The 16,801-nt window shown below is 41.6% G+C and overlaps 1 protein-coding gene across 1 annotated transcript in view; it reads right to left on the minus strand.

Moving 5' to 3' along the window:
- The window catches only part of CAMKMT (calmodulin-lysine N-methyltransferase), a 469,006-nt gene that overhangs the window by 158,036 nt on the left and 294,169 nt on the right, over positions 1-16,801 (minus strand). Inside the window, exon 10 of the mRNA XM_086927794.1 lies at positions 10,534-10,608. Within this exon, the coding sequence (XP_086783920.1) occupies positions 10,534-10,608 (75 nt within the window). The remainder of the gene's footprint in view (positions 1-10,533; positions 10,609-16,801) is intronic.

A 16,801-nucleotide genomic window follows, 5' to 3' on the forward strand; every position in this document is an offset into this window, starting at 1 on the left:
TTCCCAAACTTTTGCGGAAGACACGTGTTCCTTTGAGGGTGTCTTTATGATGAGGGGGATGACACTGTAGGGCAGATGGCCCCGCTTGTGGCTCATCTTGCCGTGCCGGTCTATTGTCTTAGTTGTGTATTCATTAGGCACGTCCCCTTTGATGCCTGCAGCTCGTGTTTCCTGGTACCTCCCCTTTTACACCCTTTTTCGATCTGTTCACTGTTCCCGTCTTCCTCTGCACCTGTTTTTGTCTCTTCCTTGATTTGTTTACTGCTGATTGGAATGTACGAATGGTGAGAAAATGTGCTTTTACAGTTGGGAACTACCAAACGTTACTGTACTTATGTTCCGGGCCCTGAATACATGAAAGCGACCCCCTTATGGTCTTTACGATGGGAACCAGGTTGTAATCCTTTGTGCACCATGCTAACTTATGAGAGAAAACTGTATAAAAGGAGCGATCCACAGATACAAGTTGAATCAGACTCCGCGAACTTACATGCTGTGTACTTCACGTGACTTCTGTTTTCCCTGCAGTAAATAAACCTCGAATCTTTGACGCCGAAGGAAGTGTCCCGTGTCTCTGTCATTTGTACGCCGGAACAGGTTACCCACGAAGGTTTTAGGTGTTATCCCTGGCACCGCTGGGTCTTAGAAAAACCCAGTCCTTCAGGTGCGACCCGCGCTGTGGGAGCCTACTCGGCTTTACAAGCCCCTCCAGGCGCGAAAGGAAGGTGGCGGCTTCCTCTGCCGCAGGGCTGGCTGGGGCTTGAAGTCTGCCCCCACTCGGTGCAACAATGGCTACCACGCTGCAGGAGCCTACTCGGCTTTACAAGTGCCTCCTGGCGCGAAAGGTGGGACGGCGGGCGCTTCCTCTGCCGCAGGGCTGGCTGGGGCTTGAAGTCCGCACCCACTCGGTGCAAAAACAGATGTTGGGAGTTGGTGGTGCAGGGTGCAATTAAGGGGAATTCGGCATATGGGGTGTAGGTTGGGATATACAGCGTAGAAGGTCGAGTAAAATATAGGTTTTGCTAGTAGTGTAAGGTAATAGCGGTGGAGTACGGTTTGATGAGGGTGTTAGTGAGAGTGTAAATTGTGGCATAGGGTTGAGGTGGCAATTGTCTAATTGGAGGTGAGTGAAGTAGTGCTGATGGTGATGTAGATGCAGATAGGGTAAAGATAGTGGTGAGGGTGTAGGAGTGATGTAGATGTTAATTGTTGTGTAGGTAGTAATCTGGAAGATTAATGGAAGGGGATAGCAGGGGAAATAGTGATTGTTCTGATCTCTCTGGAGACAAATACAGCCTTCAGTGAAAGGGAGGCAGCAACATGCAACTGGGGGATATGCAGGCAGGGTACTGTCAACATGGCGTAGGTGGGTGTGCACGTACTGTACTGTGGCTACTTAACAATTCACTTCTGCATCAGTCAAACAATACCATAAACCAACGATAACCAAGCCCCTCATAAATATAATCACTTACTTAACATTTGAAGCAGTAATCACCACTACAGAGTCTGACAAAAACAAAACAATGCAGGGAGGGGATAACAGGGAAGATGTCAGATCAACAGTAATGCCTTCTCTTAAGTTCATGAGGGACATGTCCAGCTTTGGGAAGTGAAAGGGAAAAAGCAACATGTATCTGAGTGATGTAGAGGTGTTGGATCACGACGGTATAAGTGGTAGTGTATGTTGAGTAGGCTTTATAGTATGAACAACTTACAGTCCTCCTGTTGATCACTCAAAGAACACCATCAGCAAAGGAAAAGCAAGATCCACAAAATTCAAACAATGTCCATTAAAGACTTCCCCCTGTAACACTAGACAAACAATAACTCCTCAATATAGACAGAAATGAAAAACACAATCACAGACAGCCTCAGTAAAGCACTCGCTGGTCACACCCATGTACACAAATAAAGCATTATTTCCCAAGTTTTATATACACTGGGATTACGCAAAACTAAGAGATAGAAAAACAGAAACACAAAGAGGGTGAAAAGGAAGTTCTAAAAGAAAAAGAATCAAACCTGATCTGTTTAGCATCAACCTACTATCTTCAAATATTCTTTCATAAGAGAGTGAAATCAAAGCCATATTCAAACACTTACGAAATCCTTTCAGGACCCTTTTTCATGCTCATGGAAAAGTCTACAGCTTTATCAATTTTTCATCTATTTGTTAACACAAGCCAATCAGATGCAACACAGATCACTAAAACAAGGCTGAGCATAACCCCACAGTCTCAAAAACAAACGTGCAAATAGCAAACCTCCTTAGCCTATAAACCCTCGTGACATAATAAAGACATCATAAAAGTTTTTTGACTGAGAGCCCTTTTTATAAAAGAAGGCTAACTCCCCAGTAGCAACAGAACCCTTACCTTCTACCCTAAATAATAGAATCGCCTTCCACTCCCACAAAAATGCAATTTACCATAAGAGGCGCAGCCTAATGCCTGACCGCCCACCTCATGAGAGCGGTTTCTCTACAGCTTCAAGCTTTATCTACTGCCACCTCCTCCTCGACACTCCAACGCTGGCATCCGCATTTAGGTGCAGGACAGAGACTGCAACTATTTGGGTCACCAACGATGCCCTTCAGATACCAAAGTGAATATAGGCCTCATTATCCTCATGGCAGAGAAAGTTGACCACACCACCCTCAGCTTCCACCTTCTCATTAAACACTACCAAAGGTTGGCAAAAAAAGTGCAATTTCTTGTTCATATGAAGAAAAAAGTATATACATATGGAACGATCTTCATCAACACACTTCTCCTTATTTGGCATCTCCTAAAGCTCTAGTATTTTATTCAAGATGTTTACCTCTACATGACACTTCTGCGGGCCCTGCTAGTGAACTGACAAATGTCAGTATACCAATATGCTAACACTACACAGCTATTCCAAAAGGTGTTGTCAGGGGAGGATATCAAACACCACACATTTTGTCTCAGTTTCATCCAGTCTTAGATACTAAGGGGCACATTAGGATGGCGGGCGGACTTTGTCCGCCCGCCATCCCGTCGTACAAAGGGACCGCCCGCCATAAGGGTAGGGGGCCCCGTGGCTGCCCTTAGGATGCGCCCGCCCCAGTGGCGGGCGCATCCTGCATTCCGGACATTGTGGTGGGCGGTGCACTCAGCACCGCCCGCCACAATGCCAGGAAGGCATGTTGTGCACTTTCATGCACAACATAGCAGGCACTGTGCGGTGCCTGCCATGTTGTTCATGGAACTGCAGGAGAGTACCAAAGGTACCCCCCATGTGCACTCCCCACCCCCCCGGAATCCCTGGGGGCCCGCAACGGGCCCCCCAAGCAGACTCTGCATGCCTTTCCGTGGCGGCATTTGAAAACCCACATCTTAATATGGCTGGCAGTGTCTTTCAGACACCGCCACCATATAGAACCCTCTTCCGCCCGGAGCGGGCGGAAAAGCTGCGGACGGTCATTCCGTCCGCCACGGAGCCCCCAGCCATTGTAATATGGCGGGGGTCATTTCAGCACGGATGATGGGCAGATTGCCCCCGCCGGGCCGGCGGTGGCAATCAGCCCGCCATCCTAAAGGGGCCCTAAGTGTCTTCTTAAAGCTAGCCTCCAACAAAAGAGACGTTATAATTCAGAATAAAATCTAATTTAACACTCAGCTACAAACATACCTCATTAACATGTACCCAGGTTCCCATCACCACTCTTTCCCTGCCTCACTGTAATAATAAGTTACATTAAATTATATGAAATACCCATGGCAACAAGAAACCCTAAGTAGCCTGACATCTGATAAACCCCTCTGCTGACTTCAAACAACTACAAGGGCTAACTTTGACAGATTGGTCCAGTAATCCTAGAAGGATTGCACCAATGTCTGCTGTTCATGATGCACACCAATGGAAGCACACTGCAAGGAGACAAATTAATATAAAGAATACTGTATAGTCCTGTCTTAATCATCCCGAATTCTCTGCATACCATGCATTTTTGAAAGAATGGGCAATGCAGCATGTATTTTATAAGTGAAATACAGTCTTCAGAATTTAAGAAACCTATCCACTTAGAACAAAAGTCCTAAATGTACACAAAAAATACAATGCCACAATAAACAACGCTCACCTATTGGTACATATCAAAATCTGAAGAATCATCTATTGTGCTTTTTTTCTCATGTATAAAGGATGTAGGCGTTGAAGACGAGCAGTGAAATGATGCAGGGATGCATACTGAATGTGATAGGAATGTCCGGAATTGTACTGATTTTTAAGCCTTTGGGTTTTCTTTTATTGTGAAAAATTTCTCCCCAAAACACACAAACCTCCTCACTGTTACTTAGACTCTCGAAATGAAACTGGTTATAGCAGGCTTGAGTTTAAACATCTATGGCTAATATTTATTTTCTAGCGCACGCTAGAATAATGTGAATTTGGGAACAATGTACTCAAAGAACTATTGAAAACCCCACTAATTTCTCATTTAATAAAATCACTCAAAATATGGCTAAATTAATTATTTACAAAAAAAGTAGTTAATTCATTAAAAATTATCTGGTCATTAGTTCGACTGCAAAAATAGTTGCTGGCTGTGTATCGTATTGCTAACTACTGTGCTATGCTATCCTCTGGAGCTAAACTAGTGCTTTTCTAAAAATTCCCAATAAAATAAATGATAAAAATAACAAAACACATCCATTTGTTAAAAAGATACGCATCTATAAAAATGAGCCTAAAAATTATCAAGTAAGTGTAAAAAGAGTTGATATGCTATAAAACTGGATTCATTCTCTGAAATGTATTGGTTTGCAGTCCTGCAGTCTGTTGATCCCTCTCCTCATTTGCTTTGCATCAAATCAGCTAATTTCCAGATTTTTGGCCCGATTCACGATTTCGAATTTGTGGACTGGAAATTAAATATTCGCCAAGCCCGACCGCATATAGGATTCAATGATTCTGCACGTGTTTTAGTTGGCATAACACAAAAATTGGTCAGTTACAGCAATTCTTGGCTTCAGTACTCTCTAACCACGTTTTCTACATCACACGGAATAGACGTCAACGGGTTGGGATCTTTCTATGATTGTTAACTATATTACAGCAATGTGTTTATTAATCCAACAACGCTGCAACTGCCCTAAACAACTATGTTGCTGTGTACCCAGGCTTCGAACTCCTGAAGCACAAACGTGATTGCCTTCAGTAAAAATGTGCATTATTGCTCTCTGCTTGTGCCTTGATTCTGTAGCGCAAATCCCTATCAATGGCGACCATGAAGTCTACAAGGATTATATGGAATATTCCTTTCTCAACAATCTTTTAATGATCATTTTACTGAGAGGAAATATTTAGCTAACAACAATCAGTGGAAAGATTCAAGAAGCAATTTCAGTTTTCTCTTGGGGGAAATTTCACAAATTCAAAGGATGCACTAGGGGACAGGATACAATTGCGACAAATCTTATAGATGAGCAGGAAAGGGGACATTTCACACTTTTGATGTTTGCGGACCAGGGGACTAGTATAACATGCAGCACTGATGCAAAATCGTATATAACATCCCTGCACACTTCCTGGGGATGTTCGTGGGGCACACAAACACCACAACACAAGCATCCACACACACAAAAGCATTTGTATGTTGGAAAGAATGTATGAATGTTCATACCCACATCAGTGTAAAATGCATGCATTAGCTTGCAGACTGCTATACACAGTAAATTCTATATTGGAATCATCACAAACTTCCATGTCGTGGATTTCTCACGCCTTCCATTATGAAAAACAAACTACAATTTTTCACTGCATTGAATGTCACTCCAATCAAATGCTCCCTTATGGGTTACGGTCTAATCTGCATGACATGGAGCATGGGGTGGTAAATCCAAGTTGTTTTGATGTTTGTGTGAAGAACAAATACAACTGCAAATCTCTTGGCAGGACCTTGCTTCACCCACATAATCTGGAGAACATCCATATGTGAGCCGAGTCTAAGCCTCCAAGAAGGCCGCTGCCCTCCCGCCCATGTCCGCCAGCACTCTGATCTGACTTTACGCCTTAATCTGATCTAATCCGGCCTGGCATTAACTTCATCTGTGCAATGAAACCTGGAGTATCCATTCTAATATTTGGTGAGGAAGGCATTTACTAAATTACTTGCTGCAATCATATGGTGTTGTTTAGCTCCTTATTTTAATCAGATGATGCATCTCCCGGGAACATTATCGGCGATTAGTGTGAAACCCATGTCTGCTCTTTTTGGAACAAAGAACTCCTCGGAAATTAAATGCTCAGGCAACAAAGCACGGATGCCATCCAGAAAAGTCAACACAGGAATAAAAACACAAGTAATAAACACCGGCTCAAACGTAGCATGCCCATTCAATGCTAAGAAAAAGAAATGCATCTACATAAATAAATAGCAGGGAATGGGTTTGGTGTGAAAGGGGTATTATGTTTAAGAAAACAATAGAGCGATTTCTTCTAATTTGGAGGGTTATTCAACTACCTATTGAATTCATTGTCAAATATTCTAAATCGTGCAATAATTGCATGCAAAGTGTAAATACACATTTCGCATTTTAATAGTTTGTCTATAGCCAACAGGAAATTCAACAGGCAGAGAATTCGAATATCTATCAATGTGACATTGCATTTCGATTGCTGCAAAGAACACTTTTGCTTCATTCTTTGTATATTGAAAATGAACTGAAATAGACAGAGAAGGGGAAAGTTTAAAGCTACAAATTTCGATTTAAAAGGGCATACCAGGAACGCGGTTTAAGACCAGCATCAGTTAGGATGGGATCGATTATGAAAAATAAAGCATGACGTTTGCTCAGAAGTCTATTCCATGCAGATGTGATACCCAAGATAAACACGGACCTATGTACGGATTAACAGCAGTAATGTCTTTGTGTCAAAAGAACCAAGCAACATACCATTGCTTGTTGAATTGGGGACATCAGATCTAGATAGCCTGGCATACTGATTTCTGCTATGTTACTGCTGTATGTCAAAACTCAAAATATCAAGTTTCTGATATCAGCCTACAGGAATATCTACTTCTGAATATTGACTACCAATATATCGTCAAGGTAAGTATACACAAGTAACCACAGATTTTCCATTCTTTGTCAAGGTATTTAAAAGTGGAGTTAAGAATTGTAAATCTACAGATTTATGTAGCGCTAACTGGTTCCTGAAATGTGGTAGTGCTTTACATGAGCACCAATTACATTACACAAGGACACATTCATTTTTTTAAGGTCAGGGAGATTTGCTCAGAATTACAGGATGCTGAACCAAAGCTGGGACTAGAACCTGGATTCCCAGTTCCAAAGACAGCAGTTATGCCCGCTATGCCGCTTCTTTGACCAGGTACAAAGGGCGTCTGTAGGTTTATCAGAAACTCAATCTTCTGGTATTACACCTTGGTTACTTGTATATCTACAACACTGCGGCCCATAAAGCACCAACTTTAGGACTTTATATACTGTGAGAGCTTGCCACCACATCTCTACACTTTCCTTACACATTTGGCACTTTCACTACATTTACAAACGAAGGGTGGAAAATGCACTTCTGTACGGTTGTGAGAAGTAATCAATTAAGGACTATGGGGCATATTATCAAGAAACAACGTTAACATTATCCCCGCTTTAGCAGCAGAAAACTGCTACTAAATCGGCGATAATGGGCTTGATAATACGCCCTTGGGAATTCCCATTGAAGCCCATGTTCTGGTGGGAACATGGACCTCTATGGGAATTCTCTACGGCGTAATATCAAGCCCATAATCGCCGCTTTAGCGGCAGTTTTCTGCAGCTAAAGCGGCGATAATGTTAACGCCGTGCTTGATAATATGCCCCTATGTTTCTTGAGTGACATTTTCTGAGGGGGCAGATCTCAATACCAGGCCAATGGATAACTATCAAATCAGAACAACACTGTCCTGGATTCGGAAAAAGAGCTTGTGTTTGCAGTGTGTTAGCATGAATGGCCACCTTAATAGGAAAGTTCTACTCTCTTGACTGACGCAAACTCTAATAAAATTCCAAGGCCGGCTCCTGGATGCCAAATTAAAAAAGAGGCATCCAATTTTTCTTCTTTCTACCCGTGCACAATTCATTTCCACAATGTTGGGCACCAAAAGAAACCCTTTGTTAAGCCCAGTATTTGTAGTAAAGTATTTGCCTTTAGTTCATATTTCATATTTCCTTCATTGCGGAAATAATTTGCTAACAGGTTTTGGCCGACTGGGAACTCCAGTCAAAGGAATAACCAGAAGATCAACATCTCCCCAATGAAGCACTAAACCTATAATGACACAGAAAGGGCAAAGCAAGTAAGCCCGACCCTTCCTAGAATTGTTCCATTTACCTGTACATCTATCTGTACATTCATCCTCCCACCTTCCCATCCGCTCTTCGTTTATGCTTCCATCCATCCGATAAACATGTAATCAGTTAAATGACCATTTCATACATCCATTCTTTTACCCACTCCTCTATACTTACACCATTACATCTATTCTAGGGTCAATGTGCTCATCATCCACCCATCCATACGCCCATTGTTTAGTTCTTCCTTCTAGCCATCCTTCCATACATGTATCCATTCTTCCAATTCATTTCCTGTCCTTGTTCTTTTTACCTTTCCTGCCTTCCTTCTCTCTCCGTTTTATTTGTTCCTTTTACATTTTCTTACTCCCACCATTTTTCTTTCTCTTTACCTTTTCCCCTTTAACCTTTCCGGTTTTCACATCCATCCTTCATTTCGAGTTTCGACTTCCAATGTCTATTCTTTTTTCCATCATATTTTTTCTCTTTCACCTTTCTGTCTCCTCTCACTCAATTTCCAGCTGTCTCCATTTTCCATAATTTCTTTCTTAGTCTTTGTAAATGAACTTGTCTCACTTAGGAGCTCTTGACCCTTTCGTCTCAGTCCAGAACTTGTCTCACTTAGGAGCTCTTGACCCTTTCGTCTCAGTCCAGAACTTGTCTCACTTAGGAGCTCTTGACCCTTTTGTCTCAGTCCTGACCTGGTATTAACACGTTATTTCAATTTTCTCAGAAGAATTAAAAAATTAAACTACTACATTTTAGAGGAATGTTTTATCAGGCAATGGGGCTCAGTGGCAACCCCCACTTTAACTGGTAAAGTGGGGGTTAACAACACCACTGACACCAGTGTTTAATTTAAAACACTTATTTTTAGAGACCAGCACTTATTTTCTGCAACAAAAGGCAAGAAACAGTAAAGCAAACAAAGTGCAAAGATGTTGGAAGAGAGAGACAGAAAAACTGTCATAAAGGGAGAAAGCAGGAGCCTACAGGAGTGAGATAAAGGACAAGGAGTGTCTGGTAGTGGAGTAAAGAGGCCTGAGGTGAATTCACGACTATTCAGCCTTGGCATTAAGTGCGCCAACATTTAATTGCACCTGTTACGGATTTCAGAGAAAAGATGTGGGCACCAGCACCCATTCCCTTACAAATGAAGCACTGGTGAGCTCCCTAGGACACTAACCGAATGCTACACGAGTAATGCTGATGTTAGTCAAAGAGTGTCTGCTAATGGGGTGTGGGGGGCAAACGGCACAATGGCAACCACAGAGAAAGACATGCCAATGGCACCAGCGTGGACCTGCATGTAGCTCCCGGAAAATTCTTCTATCATAATGTGATCCTGATAACACCAAGGGGTCCCACGTTAAAAATAGAAGTTAAGAAGAAAAAAAAGGAAACACATTTTTTAATTTGACACATATAATTATTCTTATATACAACACGGACTGCAGTGTTCTATGTGTATCTTATGTGCTCATTAAAACAAATCTCTATCTGTATTTGCACTGGTTTCTGAAAACAAAATGGCTGACACTTCTTCTGCACTCTGCACATTGGATAAGCTGCATGCAGCCTCTCCTTGTATACAATGGACACCCATTTCAGGCACCGCGTAAACACATAACACACATGAACACTCTCTTAAATGTACATGTATATTTGGTGTTTGGACAACAACATCACTTTATGCTCAGTTTAGTGTGAAAGATGTCCTTCTATGTGCCGAAGGGAATACAAACATATGAGCGGACATATATAGTCATAGGTACACGCATGCACAGTTTATCTATTTTACATGTACAAATGTCTCTTATACCAACAGTAAGATCTTCGAAGAAGTAAGCTAATTGAGCTGTTTGTGTTGATAAACTCCTTTCTCTCCAGACTGCTCCTCACTGAGCCATAATTATTTGCAATTTGCCTAAGTCGTCCATTTACTGATACGTCAAGCATGAAACAGAGGCAATTTCAGAAAATGGAAATGCTTCTCAAAATCAATCTTTGGGAAATAATGTGGTAGAAGTTACTGTCTGATGGAAGACTACCTTATAACTGTCACACGGAGATGAATATTAATTTGTTGGGGTTAAGGTGGCTTTGTGCTTCATTTGTTGACTTTGCTTAGCCATCAGCAAGCGGCGCACAATTACTCTAGCAAAGCTATTTTTTCCTAACAGGAGTTGTGTGATTTTGATGTACTTACCAGTCAGCACACATAACAATGTCAAAATGTCCTTCCAGTTGAGCGACATCTGTCTCATTATCCCATCGTAAAACGCTAGAAAAAAAAATGAGTTACTTTATTTTCATGTTCGGATTTTAAGCGATTAACACTATTTTCTTGATTTAAACGTTAGATATAAATGCTGCAAAATGCAGGGTAAGAATGAAAATGGTCATGAACACTCTGCCTTGAACTATGTAAATTTAAGTACCATGTCCGGATATAAAATCGGATACGTTTATGAAATATTGCGGTTTCTCAAATAAAATGCACAACAAAAAGCTGCGCAGGGAGAATGTCAAAGGAGCCCTTTCTTAACATGGACATTTTCCGGAAAGCGGAATTAGACTGCAGAGGCAGCCCTGCTGCATGGCGCCATACCTATGTAGTAGTTGTACTATTTAGCCTTCTACAAGGTCATATATGCTTTTACTTTAATGCAAAGCACTTGGAGTGAGAAGTAGGGGTAGCCATATGGAACGTTAAGGTATAGCAAGTATTAAAATACTGCACACTGTTTTCTTTAAATTTTGCAACTCTGTTTAAATATGCACATAGAAGTATTTTTTTAAAAATAGATATTGCTTCCTTTCACAGCTTTTCACATAGTAATCAAAAACAAAGACTTAAAATAGGTCAATAAATCTATGCAAAGGTAAAAACTATTAGTGCATCAGTGGTAAAGTAGGCTTGGTGAATTTGAGCGAGTAGCAAGTTATAGAATCAAGACATATGTTCCAAAGTGTGATAAACAAGTTAACCGCAAAACACACAAGATGATGGACGGAATGTTGCACAATGGCAAAACATTCACCCCAGTCACAGATCTGGGTTTAATCCATCAATATTTTGCTCACCAAGCCAACCAAGTTCACACATGGCCATATGCAAATCAGTCTTGACCCTGTTCCTCATGGGAACAGTCCAGACCGAACTGCCAAGCCATGTCTTCCCTAGACCAGAATCAAGACTCCTAGGACCGGTTTCTGGCTATCAGCCATCTTCAGCCAGGATAGCTTGACTCCAGTGGCGTAGTGAGCACGGGACCCACGTCTGGGCCTACCCTTCCCACATAGGATGAACACCAAAACACACAAGATGATGGACGGAATGTTGCACAATGGCAAAACATTCACCCCAGTCACAGATCTAGGTATAATCCATCGTTAATTTGCTCACCAAGCCACCCCAGTTCACACATGGCCATATGCAAATCAGTCTTGACCCTGTGCCTCATGGGAACAGTCCAGACCGAACTGCCAAGCCATGTCTTCCCTGGACCGGAATCAAGCATCCTAGGACCAGTTTCTGGCTATCAGCCGTCTTCAGCCAGGATAGCTTGACTCCAGTGGCATAGTGAGCTCGGGACCCACGTCTGGGCATACCCTTCTCACATAGGGTGATCAGCAAAACACACAAGATGATGGACGGAATGTTGCACAATGGCAAAACATTCACCCCCAGTCACAGATCTGGGTTTAATCCATCATTATGTTGCTGACCAAGCCACCCCAGTTCACACATGGCCATATGCAAATCAGTCTTGACACTGTGCCTCATGGGAACAGTCCAAACCGAACTGCCAACCCATGTCTTCCCTGTGTGTTTTGCTGATAAACAAGAAGAAGAAGAACACACCAAAATGCCAGGAGTAGCAGAAGTGACATCACATGCTCGCCCTTTGTCTCAAACCCATAATAGGAAGTGACATCATATGATTTTTGACATTATGGGGCCGATTACAATGTTGGGCAGAAATGCTCTTCCTTACAGTCAGAATCTCCTTGTCCGTATCGGAACACCTCTGACCGACTCAGTCGGTTTACAATCCGCCGACTGAAAATTGACTTTGGGGGGTTTCTGGAAGGCCCCCTTTTAGCCTGTGGCCTCCGGTACGGGCCCAAGGGGGTACCTAAGGGACCCCACTGTAAAACCATGCACTGTGTGGCAGGCACAATGGGGTGCATGCGACAGGGTGCAAGGTTTTCTGCACGCACCCCATTTCCCCATAGAAGCCTGTGTTGTCGGGCGGAACTCGGGCTCCCATAGAAGTCAATGGGACTCCGACCAAACGGTGTTCGGTCACATCGTAATCAGTCAGGTGGAACCGCCGACCGCAAGTTGGTCGGTTCCGATTGCAAGACGGTGCCAAGCGGAAAGTTTCCGCTGGACATCGTAAAGAGCCCCTTAGTTTTACAGGAAGTGCTGTCACATGAGCTAATGACATCACAATAATTGACACTGTTGTAGGTAATAGCCCCTAATGTACACAATATACAGTAAAACAACAGCCACTAATACAGATCAATGTCCAATTTATATACTACCTATTTTAAATAGAGTGCTCACATGATAGGAACATTACAAATGTATTTTTTACTTCTTTAAAACATGTATGCATTTATTCAAAAAGTAAGCACTTTATTAAAATCTCAGTCATGATTTATTGTGTCTGCTACTGTATGCCCCAATAATAAAATACACTAGTAAATAACATGAAGATATATATAAAAAAACAGTAGAGGTTTTCTCCACCTATATTAATTCATATAGACAATATTTTGAATGTGAGCTATGCTGTTAACTTAATCCTTATCACAGTTAGTATACTTTTATTAAGATCACTTGTAAAGAATTATTCAATCATGCAAATCATTTTTTTTTTATTCAAACACCATTTTACATGCTTTTACAATAACAAAACTGGGCAACATGGTTTTTAAATGAATTCAATACTCTACTTTATGCAATAAAACATCTAAAACCATACATCATATAAAAATGTCTCAAATTTACAATGTTTTATCTTCCAACTCATCACTGTTCGTTAAAACATCTGTAAGGCTACATTTCTGCTAAACATCTGCGCCTAGCCACCGTCCATAGGAAGGAGGCAAGGGAGTGACACACATAGGGATCTGGCAACGGTTGGATACATTTCAGTTCAGTCATACATTGGACACAATTATATTTCTGTAACATTGGGACTAAAAGGCTTTCCTTTGGGGCCCATAAAAAGTGCATAAGAATAAAATATGTAGCGTAGTTTGGGACACTCCCCAATTACACAGGCACAGTGGTAACTCATTTACAGAGTAAGTATTTGCCGGGAAGACAAACATTAAAATATATAGTTTAGCCTAAACCTGATTAAGATATAACGCTACTGAATATTATGTACAAATAATAGGTATGATTGTAATATATCTTTAGGAGGGGGAAGCAAAATGTGTGCATTTATTGTAGTTTTAACTTTATTCTTTTCCCAGCTACCATTCCCAGCTTTTTCTAGGATAATCTTTTTTAATTTTGCATTTGTAAACGTGGCACACAGCATCAGCGACACAAATAAATATCGTAATCCAAGCGCAGACTAGGTGTCCTCTATGTATTTTAACCAGGGGATCCTATGGGCATAATCCAGCTTTAAACAATCCCTCAGGATCACCTAGTTTAATGGTATACACTGTCTTTTCCATATAGAGAGCCAGAATAATAATGGGGCCAATCTAATTACATCCTCAATGTATAGGAGATGCATTAACATATAGGGGAGATAATTAACGCTTGAACGGGGAAGCGACAACACCTTCTTACAGAAGTCATACTCCACATGTTGCAAGGGAGCAGGATCCACGGTACCCCAAATTGCTGCCCCATATGTAACACTAATCAGTATTTTCACTTGATATTTTTACCAATTCTGGTTACGGTTAAGACCCCAGTTTTGTAGAAAGCTTCGCAAGTGCCCAAAACCCAGCTTTCCAAGATGGCCTTTCTACTTTGGATCATCTTTTCTCATGATAACTTCTTGTCGAATAATTCCCCCAGATAGGAAAATGTATCAACCACTTTCAGCTTCCTCTTCTCGATACAGAAATTAAGGGATTCCTAGGACGTGGTCCTGCAATTAAAACAAAAGGCTTGGAGATATTGAAACACCGATCTAAGCTAACTATATAGTTTGTTTACACCTCGGTGAGCTTCTGCAGTACCCCTGGAGTCCTTGCCAGGACCACTGCATCGTCCTCATAGAGGAGTACAGGTAAGGGTGATGAGTCAACGTAAGGAACATTTTTTGCGCTCGCCCCAATACTTTCTCTAGCCGGTTTGTATACAAAGAGAACAAGAATGGGGCAAATATACAACCCTGTCTTATCCCTTTCTCAATGTTAAAAATCCTTGTACATTCTCATTTCCCTCCATAACTAACACATGCTGTTGCTCCTGTATATAGTTGCCTAATAAAGGCAACAATCGGGGGATTCACTCCTAGTTCTTCCATTATTACTCAAAATTTGCTTTGAGCCACAAAGTCAAAGGCCGCTGTGACATCCATAAATGCCATATATAATTGCCCCTCTTTGACTAAAGTGTATTTAGACATAATCATGGTCAGGTTTAGGCACTGATCAATTGTACTCTTCCCATTTTTTCTAAAGCCATACTGGGCCCTTGCTAGAATGCCTTTTTGAATGCCCATTCCTCTAGCCTACTTAAAAGCCCTCTGCCCATTAATTTTGCAGTACTATCAAATAATAAGGTAGGTCTATAGTTTTTCAGTGCTGGCTTATCTCCCTTTTTACCGATTGGAACAATTACCGAATGTTTCCAGGTGCTCAGGAGGGGCCTTGTTTATTTGCAGCGTTGAAAACATTCATTCAATTTCTTCCACCTCAAACGTTAAATGGTGGCATGTGTGATCCTCTTATATTGCATTAATATTTATCCTTCAAATGGAATTTCTTTAAGAAAACACATTTGTATTATTAACACATTATCACAAACAAAAACAGACATTGCTCAAAACATTGACAATTTTCTGTAGTCTCAGGCAATAACTGAAAACTGAACAGGTAATGCTCAAATGCTTGAAATCTTTCTAAAGCATGCTAAAAGCAATTAATAAGGCATTTGATATAAAAAATATATAATTAGTAATGTGTAATATTGTCCTATATTTCTTTATGAGGGGTTATGTGAGATGTATAAACTACTCGACCTTTGGCCTTGTGTTTCAAAAAAATATATATAAATCTTTTTAATAATTTATTTCTTTTTTTGTTTCAAATCTTTTTATTAAAAGGAATATCAGAATAAAACATTCAAATAAAGGCTACTCAGTCTCATACAGCAACAGTTTCGTGCATTTACAGCAAAACAATTTCTGGTTCATAGTTCGATATCCATAGTTTACCTGGCATGCAACATATAGAGCTGTGGTTCTGAGCTTCACAACGAAGGATAAAAAATTAAACAGGGTGTAGGGGAGGTCTTAAAGTTGGGAAAAGGAGGGTGAGAGGAGCTATCCATGCAGGGCGAGTTAGGGACTAGATAGTGGACTCGCTGTGTGAGTCCACTGGTATGTCTCCTGTAAGATGTCAGTATGCTGAGGCAAGAGGGCGTCTTCAAAGAGTTGTAGGGCTCTAAGTTTTGGTGGAGTAAAACAGGTGTACTCTAATTTAGAGAAATGGCCTAAAAGAGGTTGCCATGTGTTTGTAAACCTAGTTGTGTTATAGGCTAACCGAGTCGTGGGGAGTTCCATTGCCATGTAAATGTGTAAATGTAAATGTGGCGTATTTGTATAGCGCGAACAGTGACCCGGAGGCATCCCGGCGCTTGTACTCCTACCACAAGGGAACCCCTCCTGGCTTTTCCTTGTGGGGTGTCCACTCCTGGGCATCCCATGGTGAAACCAGGCATCCCTTGTGTATCAGGGGGCCTTTGTGGAGACTAAGCAAGCTATTGCCCAGAGTTGCAGCGTGGGACCCATGCTTAGAATCGGCACTGAGGCGAGAATATCCAGTCAGAGGAATTTAAGCCCGAAACCTGCCGAGGCGGGAATCGAACCCTGGTCCCTGGCCAGCGTTCTGCATCAAGGTCTGCCGCTCTAAGCATTGAGCCACACTTCTCCACATACTTCTCTGGTGGGCCAGAGGTGAGTAAACCATAAAGCGATAGGTGGCTTATCTGTTTTCTTCCAGTACACTGCTATTATCTGCTTAGCTGCTCCTACCATATGGAATATTATACGTGTCATGCATGAGTCATAGCAAGGAGAGTTGAAGGCCTAATTCCCAGTATAGTCACCATTGGAGTTGATGGTATGGGGTATCCAATTACATCTTTAATATGACTGAGGATTTCTTTCCAATAGGTGGTGGACAGTGCCACCATATGTGTAGAAAATCTCCAGACGCGTTATGACAGTGCCAACAAGTAGGTGAGGTATTGGGGAACATTTTGT

This window comes from Lissotriton vulgaris, chromosome 6 (assembly GCF_964263255.1).
Source record: "Lissotriton vulgaris chromosome 6, aLisVul1.2, whole genome shotgun sequence".
In the NCBI taxonomy this organism is placed as follows: Eukaryota; Metazoa; Chordata; class Amphibia; order Caudata; family Salamandridae; genus Lissotriton; species Lissotriton vulgaris.